The sequence below is a fragment of the Psammomys obesus genome, unplaced genomic scaffold (genome assembly GCF_907164565.1).
Source record: "Psammomys obesus unplaced genomic scaffold, mPsaObe1.curated_primary_1811, whole genome shotgun sequence".
NCBI lineage: Eukaryota > Metazoa > Chordata > Mammalia > Rodentia > Muridae > Psammomys > Psammomys obesus.
The window spans coordinates 14,116,275-14,129,684 of NW_026596240.1; the positions used below are offsets into that span (position 1 = coordinate 14,116,275).

Sequence of the window (13,410 nt, forward strand, 5' to 3'; positions counted from 1 at the left end):
ATAGATAGATAGATAGATAGATAGATAGATAGATAGATAGATAGATATGCAGGCAGACAGACAGACGAGAGAGAAAGTGAGTTCCCCAGCAAAGTGGCTAGTGGCACACAAAAAGCCTAGATCAGCACAACAGATGGATGCACTGCATCATGGAAGAGAAAGGGCACATTAAACTCCTCTTGGTATTGGTAATGGAACATAAATGAAAACCAAGTTAGACAATGTCCTGTTTGCTGGTAACAGCTAAGAGATAAGTACTGAAGCCAACCAGCGGTGGCAAATACCTTTAGTCCCAGCTCTTGAGGTAGGCAGATTTCTGTGAGTTTGAGGCCAGTTTGGTCTACAAAGTTCCAGGAGAGCCAAGGCTACACAGAGAAACCCTGACTCTAAAACCAAAACAAAACAAAACAAAGGGATAAATACTTAAAATATCATAAATAAAATAGCAGCCTCACCTTATACGAATCAAAAAGAACAAATAAAATTCTCAACCTAATTATAGAAACATCTCCAAATGGTACAAGTTATCAAAAACCTGGTGCTACTCAAGGCAACCTGCAGAAAACTTCAAACACTAACAACCTTAAGAACCCAGCTGACCCTACACTGATAGAACCAGTGAGCAATACCCAAATCTCTGACAAAGGGGGGTTATTCAACGCACATGGACTGTTAACTGGATCCAAGCACTGTCACATCAAGATAGCAAGTATATCACTCCCAAGGCTTTGGAGTTGCTGACCTGTGAACCAGCTAAACACACTAAACACAGAAAATCCAATTAAAACATCTTTTCTTAGAGGCTGGGGAGATGACTCAGAGGTTAAGAGCACATAGTGCTTTTCCAGGGCACCCTGACATAGTTCCCAGCACCCAAATGGGAGCTAACAACCATCACTCCACTTCCAGCAGCTCCAATGACCTCTTCTGGCCTTTGGACACTGCACCCAGAACATACATGAAGGTAAAACACTCATCCACATGCAATAAAAATAAAACAAATCTATAGAATATAGTTCTCTGGTCCGGGAGGAAGCTAAGTTCTTATCTAATGTGTACAGTCGAGGCTCTACCCTAAAACTGAAGAAAAATGTTCAGTCTGTGAACATGCATTTTAGTGCGGCCTTCTGTCCCAGTAAGTGAAGTAACTGACTGATTTCCTCAGCTCTCCTTTACAGTCTAACAAATTTGGTGGTTGTTTTGGTTGTTTTATTTATTTGTGGCATTTGTTTATTTTTGTTTCCTTTTTGAACAGGATCTCATGTAGTCTAGAATGGGTGTTCTACCTCCTGTCTGCAGTCATGCTTGGCTTATAACATGTTTAAATACTTAAACTTTAAAACAGGGTCTATACTTGCCCTTAATCATCTTTAAGATCCTTGACTGTGCTTATTGTATAACTGTTTTAGTGGGTATAAAAATCTACATTACATAAACTAGAAATAGCATGACCCTAGAAAGGTGCAGCTGTGCACTGTACAACCTGCACAGCTGTTCAAAGCCACCACACTTAAAACTGGGGCTGGAGCTCAGCAATAGAGCACTTGTCTCAGATTCTAGAGGCTCTGGGCTAAGTCCCTCTGGCTGTACATCAAACAAATGCTATTGTTTTAATGACTGGTTTTAGTTAATAAGAAAATCAAAATAGCATGAGAATTTCCTATAGATTATCTTCAGTGTTTCTGAGGGACTTTTCAATTTTTCATTTAATAGGTATGACTATGTTTACATATGTTGCTCACTACTATAGACAAAGTCTAATACAGTTCTTCCCAGAGCCACAAGGAAGTAAGTGTCCTGCCTCTTTGAGGCACAGAACCTAATCTACTCAAGGATCCAACAACAGGGATTCTGCAAATCCCCCTTGACTTCTACTGATACTTTTTATTTGTTTGTTTCCTTTGAGACTGTGTCTAAAATAGCCAAGGATGAGCTTAAATTTCTTCTGCCTCCCCCACCAGGGTGCTGGAATCACAAGAACATATCGCCTCCCGTGATTTTAAATGTGATGCTGGAAACTGAACCCAGAGCACTGTGCATGTTAGGCAAATACTCTTATCAAGTGAGCTATATCCTCAGCCAGCTCTTAACTGACACTCTGAAGAGCTAGGCCAGACACCACTTCCTTGCATGGTTGTTCTTAGACAATTAAGAAAATCCCAAAATCTTTCCAGTAGCCTGTCACAAATAAGTAAAAACCTTCTAGGGCTCTGCCTCAAATATCCTGACAAATTTCTCTCCTATCAATAAACATTTATAACTTAAAACTAATTTGAACAGCAGGAAAACTGAGATTCTAGGACTCAGTTTACTAGGAGGTGGCAAAAATAAAATTCCTTACCAAGCTTATATAGTGAGGGTAGAATATATATTTTTTTTAAAAAAATGCAAAGGTAACCCATGAGATATTTTTTCAAAATTAACTTTAATAATAAAGCCCTAGCTTGCTTTAATAACCCTATAACAAGGGCAGATTCTAGGACATGACGCCCAAAACAAGACTTTGATAATGGAAGTGATGACAGCTGATATACAGTAAAACACTAAAGGCTTAATTTTCCCACCCTGATAATCTGCCAGAATTTGAAGCCACTGTCTCCTTTTTTCTAATGATGATAATACAAGCTTTTAATTTTTTTCAATTTTCCTTGGCTTTATTAAAGTATAACTGACAGATAAATTTACAGTGAAAGTGTCTTGATGTAGCTAAACATTACAAAATGACTAAGTAAAGGTAAACAACCATCACCTCACATACTTAACACTTTTTATTATAAGTTTCAAGTACAGATTTTCCTTATTCCTTAAAAAGACTTTATAGTTATTTAGCTTTCTAATTCTGGGCTACAATACTTTCACAGTGATTTCTGATCTTCAATAGGGAAAGCATGCTGAATCCTGTCATGAATGCATTTAACATACATAGATTCACCACAGGCCCTACTGAACTGTTCTTCTGTTTTAGATGTTCTCATACAGACTGGGTCTCACAGCACAAACCCCTCAAAGATGAAATGGGCACATACCACATGCGGATTCTGGTGTTTTCTCAACCTTTTTGGTATGAAAATAAACAATTCCATTACAAGGGCTTTTCTATTCAATTCTATTACCAACAACTTTGTTAGGGGGTATTTGTGATGGTACATTAATCACTGGACCATTCTGAAGAGCTGCATTATCTTTTATAGTAGTCATGTTGCATAATAGACCTCTAGAACAGACTCAGACTAACTGAAACTTTGTACTCTGTTACCAACATCTCCTTATCCCCTCCCCAGGCAACCTCTGACCATTCTAGCCTCTTAGAATGTGTTCAACCTTTTTAGACTATATGTATGAGTTAGAACATGCAGTATTTGTCTTTCTGTTCTAGGTTTATTTCATTTAGTAAGTCTTCCAGATTAGGTCATGTTGTCAGAATGACAGGGTTCCCTTCAATAAGTATGAGTGGTCTTCCACTGAACATACACATGCATGCTTGTAAACACCATGCTATCTTCATCTATTGCTGAATCCTGTTGGTTCTACTGTTACTTTTTTTAAAAATCTCCATACTGTTTTCCATAATGGCTGTACCAAGGCACAATTCTACCAGCAGTCTGTAGAGATTGTCATTATCTTATCTTATTGTTTTGTTTTGTTCTGTTTTGTTTTGTTTTAAGACATGGACTTGTATAGTGCAGGCTGATCTTGAGCTCACTAAGTAGCCAAGGCTGCCCTTGAACTCCTGGTTCTCCTGCCTCTGCCTCCACCTCCCACCTCTTTTTCATGACCATCTGAACAGGTATAGGTAATATGTATCTCATTGCAGTTTTGATTTCTTCTCTCTGATGATTAGTGATAACACATTTTTTTCATTTAACTACTGAAAAGAACCCACTTTCTGATTCAGCACTAGTCACACATATAGGCACTTATACTTGAAAACTCCATCTTTCAGGAAAAAACAATTCTGCTCATCTTCAATAAAACATGTAGTAGACAGGTTAGTGGTAGAGCATCTGAATGAAAGAAACCTTGATTATATATAAAACAAAAGAGCAACCCAGCCTTTGCTGGGCCAGAAACAATGGAAGCAAACAAGTAGGTGGTGGAATGACAAAAGAGAAAGAAGCAAACTGGTGGTGAAGAGATGGAAGAGAGGAAAAGAAGTCAAGTGGTTTGTGTGCTCTAAAGAGAGGCAGATCTGGAGACCTGAAGGCACTGCTGTTCTTGCTCCTTGAAAACTGGTGAATTACACTGTCCACCAACAAAGCCAGAAACAAACAGAAATGCCAGTGGATTTATGCCTTCTTCCTCTGAGAAAGGCAACCACTTTGTAAGTGACTGTGACTCCCAGAACTGCATCCTAGCCCAGGAAGAGCAGTACCTGCAAAATGATGACCCACAATTGACTTGACGTGTCTGCTGGGTTTATTTCTCATCACTGGCTAATCTCTCTGGTTGCTTGTAGTGGTGATTACACCATGAGACTGGAAAATTCTGGGTTAAATTACGGTTTTTCTGTGCTGTGTTTAACTTTAGCCAGGGATGTATTTGCTTTGAAATCTTTGAGTTGAACAAACATTTAATTTATACTACCTTTCAAAAACAGATGGCATAGCTGATGTGGCACAGGTGACACTATCATGAGCTAGAATGTGATGGAGAAGTGGGAAAGAGAAGCAGATGGTTGGCGCACTGTAAAGAGAGGCAGAACTGCAGACAAGAGAGTGATGGAGAACAGCCTGATCTGAGTAGCCTTCACTACCACCTACGGCAATGGTGATGGCCTGGCACCAAGGGCCATGCCTGGGTCTGTGGCCAAGTCTGTGGGCCATCTTACCACCAAAGGACATGTGGACATCCCTGGTAAGGACTGCTGCCTGGGGCCAAGCTGATGCTCAAGGACTAAGCAGAACTGCCTCCACCCCTTTCCTGTACAGTGACAGAGAGCTGGCCCCAAGAGCAGGAGAGCTGCTCCTGACCCTCAACGGCTATAGCACTGAGGAGAGTGGTCCCACCTTGCCTGGACAGCTAGTGGAACTGGCCCTGGCAGCAAGGGCTAAATACATAAATACTCAAATGCTTAGTTAGAACTGTTTGTGGCTATTAATAATGGTTTTGCTTTTGCATAATCAATCTGTTTTCAAACCACAGTAGCACTTTAACAGAGTCATAACTCCATATGTATCATTAAAAAAAAAAAATTACCAAAAAAAAAAAAAAAATGAAGCAGGGTGTTTGATCCCATGCCTTTAATACCAGGACTCAGGAGGCAGAGACAGGCAGATCTGTGAGTTCAAGGCCACCTTGGTCTACACAGTGAGTTCCTAGATAGCCAGGACTATATAGTGAAAGCCTTTCTCAAAAAAAAAAAAAAAACAAAACAAATAACATTGAGGCAAACATTGGGTTCCAGGGCACTTAGACGTTTCAGTGGGTAGCATGTATTTTAAAGCTCTAAGTTAGCTGTGCAAGTGTATATTACATGCTTAAACTTAGCGCTCACTTATTGGAAATGAACATCTGAATTTTTAAAATCTTTTCTCTAAAACAGGGTAAGTGCCAGATATCCCAAGTTTAAAAACTTCCTTAAGTTAAAAAAAAAAAAGGTCCAGCAGCAGATTTTCTAACTACATCTTTTTTCCATATTTTTTTATTTACTTAGTTATTCACTTACATCTCAAAAAAAAAAAAAAAATACAGAACACTTCACCAATCTGTGTACCATACTTGAGCAGGGGCCATGCTAATCTTCTCCACATTTCTCCAATTTTAGTATATGTGCTGCCAAAACAAGCACGAATTTACATATCTTAACATATAATGTCTATGATTACTCTTTTGATTGGCAAAGTTTCAAATGGTAAAAGTGGATTAGCTTCTTTCAACCTCAAATTATGAATTATTTTAAACAAAATTATTATGGCACTGGTGGCATTTATTTCCACTCTAGAGCGTAGCCAAATGAAAAGAACCATGGCCCTATCTGTGGAACTATCTCTCATTCAGTTTATAGCCCAATCATGGAACTCAAGATTCTCCATGCTGGGATCACAAGTGTGATCCACCACTCAGTTTACTTCTTTTAGAGACATAAAATAGGTTATTCAGATTCTTCAAACTCACAAAATACACTCATAGCTGGTTCACTTTTTAAATATGCATCACTCTATACTTAACCAAGAAAACATGAAAGTGATACATTCCATAAGAAGGGGCAATTATATAATCTAAATATATTGATATTCACTTCTTAGCAACAAGTTTAGCTATATACTTACCCAAAACCAATATACATACTTACACACACACACACACACACACAGTGCATACATTCCTCCAGATCAGAAACCATGAGATTGCACACAGGCTACCCTAAGGAAGTGAACTATCTCTTTTACAAAATGCACACTGATTTTGGTCGTGAATATCCCCCACCACAGGCTCATATATTTGCATACCTAGTTCCCAACTGATGAACTGTTTAGAAGGATTAGAAGACGTGGCCTTCTTAGGAGGTGAGTCACTGGGGGTGGGCTTTGAGATTTTAAAAGACACTCTCTGCCTGCAGGCTACAGGTCAGGATGTAAAGCTCTCAGCTACTCCTCCAGCACCACGCCTGCTTACAAACTGTCACACTTCCTGCCATGATGACAATGGACTAACCCTCTGAAACTGTAGGCAAGCGCCCAGTTAAATGTTTTCTTTTATAAAAGTTGCCTAGGTCATGATGCCTCTTTAAAGCGACAGAATGGTAACTAAGATACTAGTTATACTATATGCTTTCACCAAAGCCAACCACTGAAAACTTACTTACTCAGAATATATTGCTCAATCTACTCTATGGAAATATAGTAACATCATACAGAGCCTTCTTGGTCAGGGACTTGTAGAAAAAACAATTTTTCTGGTCTTAAACTCAGAGCCAAAAATAACCCAGGCATGGTAGGTGAAACATGATTTTTAATTCCAGTCTTTTGGGATGAAGACAGTATAAACAGCAGTTCAAGGTCATCCTCAGCTACACACTGAGTTCACATAGCCAGCCAAAACTATGAGACCTATATAGAAAATTGGGGAAGAACTGGAAAGATGGCCTAGTTGTTAAGAACACTGACTTCTCTTCCAGAGAAATGGGGTTCAATTCTAACTGTAACTCCAGCTCCAGGGGAGATGACATACTCTTCTGACCTCCACAGGCCAAACACATGATGCACCAGAGACATACACATAAAATTAAAAAATAAAAATAAAAAATAAAATTCTCAGGGGCAGTGAGATGGCTCAATAGGTTTTGAAGACACTTGCCACCAAGCCTGATAACCAGAGTTCAATCCTCGGGACCCACTGGACAGAGAGAGAGAGAACTGACTAACTCAAGTCATCCTCTGATCTTCATACACCTACATGCACTGTGGCACACAAACACACAAACAAACAAATAAATAGATAAAATGTAATTTTAAAAATATTTTTAAGCACAAGGGCAAGATGGCTTTGGGGGAATTAAGAGCACTTGCTGAAGCCTGATGGTCTGAGACCAGTGTCTGGAATTAGAAAGAGAACTAACCCCACAAAGCTGCCCCTGACCTCCAACCAAGCTCCATAGCACAAACGCACCCCCACACGCATCCCACACCCAATAATGCTCCACGGCATGCAGGACCCCACCTATATCATACACGTGTAATACTAATCATCATTCCAATCGTTACCATTGAAATATGAAAGGTCACGAGTAAAAGTTACTATTACAAAAAGAATTTCTAATGAGTGATGTTTTTCCCTTCAATGACTGCCAAGGATAGACTTTATTAGAATCTACTAGAGGCTTTCATATACTTCTTTCCTTTTAGAATTGACAACAGGATTGCCTCTGCTGGCCAGCTGCTCTAACTGTAAAACACTACGAAACTGTTAAAATCAGTATTGGTATTAATGATAGATTCTTTTGGTTCTTACTCAAGGGAGTTAGAAGCAGGAGTATATAGCAATTCAACGGTAGCCTCAGCTATTTGGCAATTTTGAAGCCAGCCTAGGCTACCAAAGACCTTGTCTCAAAGATAAAAATGAAACATCCTTCTAATGTCTATTTTTGTATGTATAAGTGAAAATCTTGGAGAATAAGGCAATCTGACTTCCTAATTGGCAGCTGCTAGAATCTCCCTTGCTCTAGTTCCTTCAGCAGAAGAGCTGTCAGTCAAGCAGGCAGGCAAACCGCACTTATGCCACTGGACATCTGGAACACGCTGCAGCTGCCTTGGCGAAGCAACGCAATGACCCCAACTGCTTGGCTGATACCCAGAATGAAAACATATGTCCATACAAAGAGACAGGGTGCAGGACACTGTTCATAACAAATTCAAAATGGAACTGATCAAAACATGCACCAACTGAATGGACAAATAAGATGTGATGCAAAGAGACCCATAAAATGGAGTATTATTCAGCAATAAAGAAATGAAATACAAACACACATCCATATGGATGAATCCTGAAAACATTACCATAGTAGCAACAAAAAAAATTTCTCATATAGTCCATTTACACTAAATGTTCAGATGTCTAAAGTAGCCAAACCCATAAAGAAAACAAGTAGGAAGCTAGGTATGGTGGGGAACGCCTGTAATCCCAACATTTAGGAGGTGGAGACAAAAAGATCTGGAATTCAAAGTCATATATACTATATATAACAAGTTCAAGGACAGCCTTGAACAACAAAAGTAAAGGAAAATGAGAATGGCATGAAGGAGAGGAAGAAAATGAAAAGTGACCCTTACAGAATATTTGGCTTCTTGGGAAACAGTTCTAAATTAGACTATGGTGGCTGTCGCAAATATGAATATGCTGCAAGTCATTCAGTTACATGCTTTAAACAATATGTGGATCAAATGTTATATGAATTATATCTCAATGAAGCTACTTTTTTAAGGCAGGGTTTCAAATACTCCAGAATGGTCCTGAACTTGGCTATGTAGCCAAGGATAAGCCTGAGCTCCCTACCTTCCGGCCTCCACCATCTAAGTGCCAGGATAAAGGCATGAACCACCACACCCAACTATAAGATACTTGTTAAATAGAGAAGTATTTCATTACTCAAGTTAAAACTTTTAAAGTGCCAACATGGTAGTGCATGTCTGAAACCCCAGCACTCAGAAGACAGAGACAGACGGATCACTGTGAGTTCGAGGGCACCAACCATGGTCTACAAGGCAACACCAGGACAGCCAAGACTACAGAGAGACCATGTCTCAAAAAGCAAAAACAAACAAAAAAAAATGTAAAAGCCTCAGGCATGCCTGGTCTACAGAGTGAGGTCCAAGACAACCAATGCTGCACACAGAGACCCTGTCTCCAAAAACCAAGAAAGAGAAAGAGAGAGAGAGAAAGCGAGAAAGCGAGAAAGCGAGAAAGAAAGAAAGAAAGAAAGAAAGAGAAAGAGAGAGAGAGAGAAAAAGAAGAAATTGAGAGCAAAACTTTAAATACAGTTAGAGTGAATGCTAAATGCTCTGACCCATCCATCAAAATAAGAAAATGACTACTATTGGTTAAATAATCTGATAAATTTAAGAGTAGAAATAAAGACATGGAATTTGAAAACATTGAGTTATTGTTCATAACTAATTTAGAGTCAGAATGTTAGTACTTGGGACATGCGGGTAATCTGGTTGTGACATCTGTAGCCCATTGATCACCAGGGTTGACCTGGGCTTATATGGATTGCTAAGCAGGTGTTCCCTTCCTTGTTCACTGCTGTACTAAAGAAGATGACCTCCACGAACAGAGGACTCGCTTCAGACATGGATTTAAGTGTAGCTGTGTCTCTATGCGACAGCCTTAAAAGAAGTTCTCAGGCTGGAGAGATGGCTCCGAGGTTAAGAGCACTGTCTGCTCTTCTAAAGGTCTTGAGTTCAATTCCCAGCAACTACATGGTGGCTCACAACCATCTATAATGAGATCTGATGCCCTGTTTTGGTGTGCAGACACACACACAGGCAGAATATTTAATAAATAAAAATTTAAAAAAAGAAGTTCTTGACCAAGTATGGTTGGTAAACACCTTTAATCCCAGCTAGAGAGGCAAAGGCAGGAAGGTCTCTGTGAGTTCAAGAACAGCCTGGTAAGTTCTAGAGCAGCCAGAGCCACATAATGAGAGAAACCATCTCACAAACCCAAATAAACAAATAATCCAAATCTTTGGGCCAGAGACAGAATGTCTCTGGTTCAGCAGGTACAGGCACTTGTTGCCAAGCTTAGCAACCTGATATCAATCTTCTGAACACACATGGTAGAAGAAGAGAACCTACTCTATAAGTTGTCCTCTGACCTCCACAGTGTGCTATGGCATCAGCTTGTGTAAGTGTGTATGTACACAAACGTGCGTTTATATATGCATATATATACATATATACACATACATTCATGAATGTTAAATTTTTAATCCAAAACCTTTCACAATATAGCAAGGAAAAGCAACTAAAACTGACAGAGTCCTGTATTAGCTACTAGATATTATTTTATTGTTGTCAACAATGTCACTATAAAGTAAGACTTCTTAATTCATGTACTCCCACAGAACCAGAAGAAAAATGAGAAAATTTGGGGAGAATGGCTAAAGTGTTTAAATTATAATGAATGCATTACTAAAGCCAAGAAAATTAAACACCAAAATTAAATTTACACAAATACATACTACTGGTGCTGGACATATAGCTCAGTTAGTCAGATGCTCACCTACCAGGCAGCAAGCCTGTTCAATCACTAGCGTGACATAAACTAAGCATAGTGGTGCTAGACTGTAATCCCGGCTCTTAGGAAGTGTGGGTATGATGAAGACCAGAAGTTCAGGATATTCTCAGCTAGACAACAAGTATGAGGAGAGCCTGAGATACAAGAAACTATGTCTCCCCTCCAAAAAATAAAAATAAAATGTATTAATATTTCACTGAGGATTAACATACTAAATCACAGTAATCTAAAATTATGATACTCAAAGTCATTTATTACATGAAACAACAGCAACTGAAAAACCACAAGCAGCTCAAGACAACATGATGGTAAGGAATTTTTCCTAAAACTCTGCTGATCACAAATCCTCAATCCAGCAAGCCAAGTTCCTTCCCCCTCCCCCCTTTAGTTTGTTGAGAGAGGATTTCTCTGTGTAGCCCTGGCTGTCCTGAACTCACTTTGTAGACCAGGCTGGCCTCCAACTCATAGAGATCCTCCTACCTCTGCCTCCCCAAGTGCTAGGATTAGCCACTGAGCCGGGCTACCAGCCAAGTTTCTTAACATTTTCAGTCACTCTAACAACACTTTAGTTACTGAAAGCCAAACAGCAATGTTCACTAAAACACATTTAGGAGAATATTAGTGAGTGACACTGGGCTTTTATACAGGATTATGAAACAAAAATCACTAGCCTTTCACAACACAAGAAAATAAGAAATGACAGGAGCGTGACCATGGTCATGGTCATGATACAAAGAGGGGAGGGAAGTAACTGTGTGAAAGAACTGAAACACAAAAAGGGCGGAGGGTGCTAAAAAATCACCTTGGGAGTGATGGGGACTAGGTTTCATTCGAGTAACAAAGCATTGTGTGGCACTGAACCCAGCGACCCTGGGTTCAATCCTTAGCACTGGAAAAAAAGAAAAAAAAAGGAGGAGGGGTGAGGGGAGGGGACAAAGGCAAACTGAGAACAGTTCTTTCTAGGAAGGACACTGAGAAAACTTGTTTGGCACCAACAATGACGTCTAGAAAGAAAGCTGTGCAAGTGAAGCTAAAAGTAAAAGTCTCCAACCTTCCATCACTCTTTACGGGGACAACTCTCCCCACGAAAATGTAAGCAAGGATTAGTCATGAGTTCTGGAGGAAGGAGCACTGATCCAATATTGTACAGGGAGGGTAAGGTGATTTTCAACACGTGGAATGCACGGGGACCAGAAAGGACCACAGGAAAGGACCAGGAGGAACTAGTTCTAGGACACGAGGCACTGGTGGGGTGGGAGGAGTTCAAAATTGGGCTTGGTAAGTAACTTTCAACAGCAAGTGCAGCAGATGGTACTCCCCAACTAAGGCAGAACAGAAGGAGCGAAGAATCAGTAGGCTGGGCACAGTTCAATTGAAGAGGTCTTGCCTGGCACACTGCAAGACAGGGTTCCATCCCCAGCACGACAAAAAAAGAGACAAGTACAGAGAGCCTGAGCTAGGAGCTAGAAACCCATTTCCCATCCTCTGCGACTTTGGAGAAGTCATCCCATCCTCCGGTGCCTCCACTGATACAGGGGAACAGTAACTGAACCCCAGCGGTATGATTGCTCAATGGCTTCCATAGATGTAGGTGTCCATCAATTCCCACAATGCCTTGCGCTCTGTGTAACAAGTGTAAGGTAACTGAGCCGAGAAAGGCCGGGTACTTTCTGACATCTCCACGGGCAATGCAGCTGGAAGCTCTGGGAACGAGCAAGTCCAGGTGGTGGCAAGGTCCGCAGGCTACACCGGGGCCGGGTTGTCCTCATAAACTGGGCTCTCAGGTGAGGAAAGGTGGGAGGACACTTCTCCAGGACCGAGGTAACCAGGACACTCCCGGAGGCGCTGTGATGGGCAGCTCCATCGCGGGCAGAGCCGGGGCCCGCTCGCAACTGAAGAGCTGCTGACCAGAGACAGCGGAGGCCTCGCCCAAGACGCGGGACACCCACGGCTCTCCCCACAGCCAGCCACTGCCCTCGGCCTGCGCCAGCCAACCCGGCCCCGCCCCGGTACCTGAGCGTGGGCCCGATGCAGGCCGTGTCTGTGCTCTCGATCTCCCTCAGGATCCGCTCATGCTCCGCCGCCGTCTCCAGGCTCTCCTCCGCCATCTTCGCCCGCTCCATCGTACGGCGCTGTCACGCGGCCCTCGACTCAAGGAGAAACCCTCTACCCCTCAGCCTAGCCTGCGGACGCTGGGCCAGCACCCGCAGCGCGACCCCGCCCTCGGTTGCCACGCCCCCTAGCGTCAACCCGGCCGCAAGCGTCGCGCACAGACCGCTGGGAATGGTAGTTCCCTATATTAAGCTGAGCAAGGATATTTTCCATTCACGCCTTGAATCTGTGCCAGTTGCTGGTGTCTTGGTAGAGATCCACAGCACTTTACCGCACGTGTAGACAGTGACACCGAGTCAGGCAGTGACACGAATTCCGCACATTTTTTTCTAAACGAGTATAGGTCATTTTGACTGTACTTATATGCGTGGTGCCCAAGGAAGTCAGGACAGAGGGTCAATCACCTGGGACTAGAGTTACAAACGTTGTGAGGCGACTTGTGGGTGCAGGAAATTGAACCTCGATAGTCTCTTACAGGTTGAACACTCTCTCTGGCCTCTATAAAGCTCCGGCTGGCCTTGAACTCATGATTGTCCTGCCTGCACCTCTTTTTTTTTTTTT

At 41.5% G+C, this 13,410-nt stretch overlaps 1 protein-coding gene and 1 non-coding gene across 4 annotated transcripts in view; both read right to left on the minus strand.

Moving 5' to 3' along the window:
- The window catches only part of Exoc6b (exocyst complex component 6B), a 442,378-nt gene extending 429,426 nt beyond the window's left edge, over positions 1-12,952 (minus strand). For 2 of the 3 annotated variants that reach the window (XM_055596436.1, XM_055596434.1), the window contains exon 1: positions 12,751-12,952. In XM_055596436.1, the coding sequence (XP_055452411.1) occupies positions 12,751-12,860 (110 nt within the window). In that variant the 5' untranslated portion in view covers positions 12,861-12,952. The remainder of the gene's footprint in view (positions 1-12,750) is intronic. The other variant, XM_055596435.1, reaches the window with a different exon arrangement.
- LOC129668476 (U6 spliceosomal RNA) lies at positions 5,682-5,788 on the minus strand. Its single transcript, XR_008718916.1, has one exon. It is a non-coding gene; the product is annotated as a U6 spliceosomal RNA (small nuclear RNA).
- Positions 12,953-13,410: the final 458 nt, after the last annotated feature.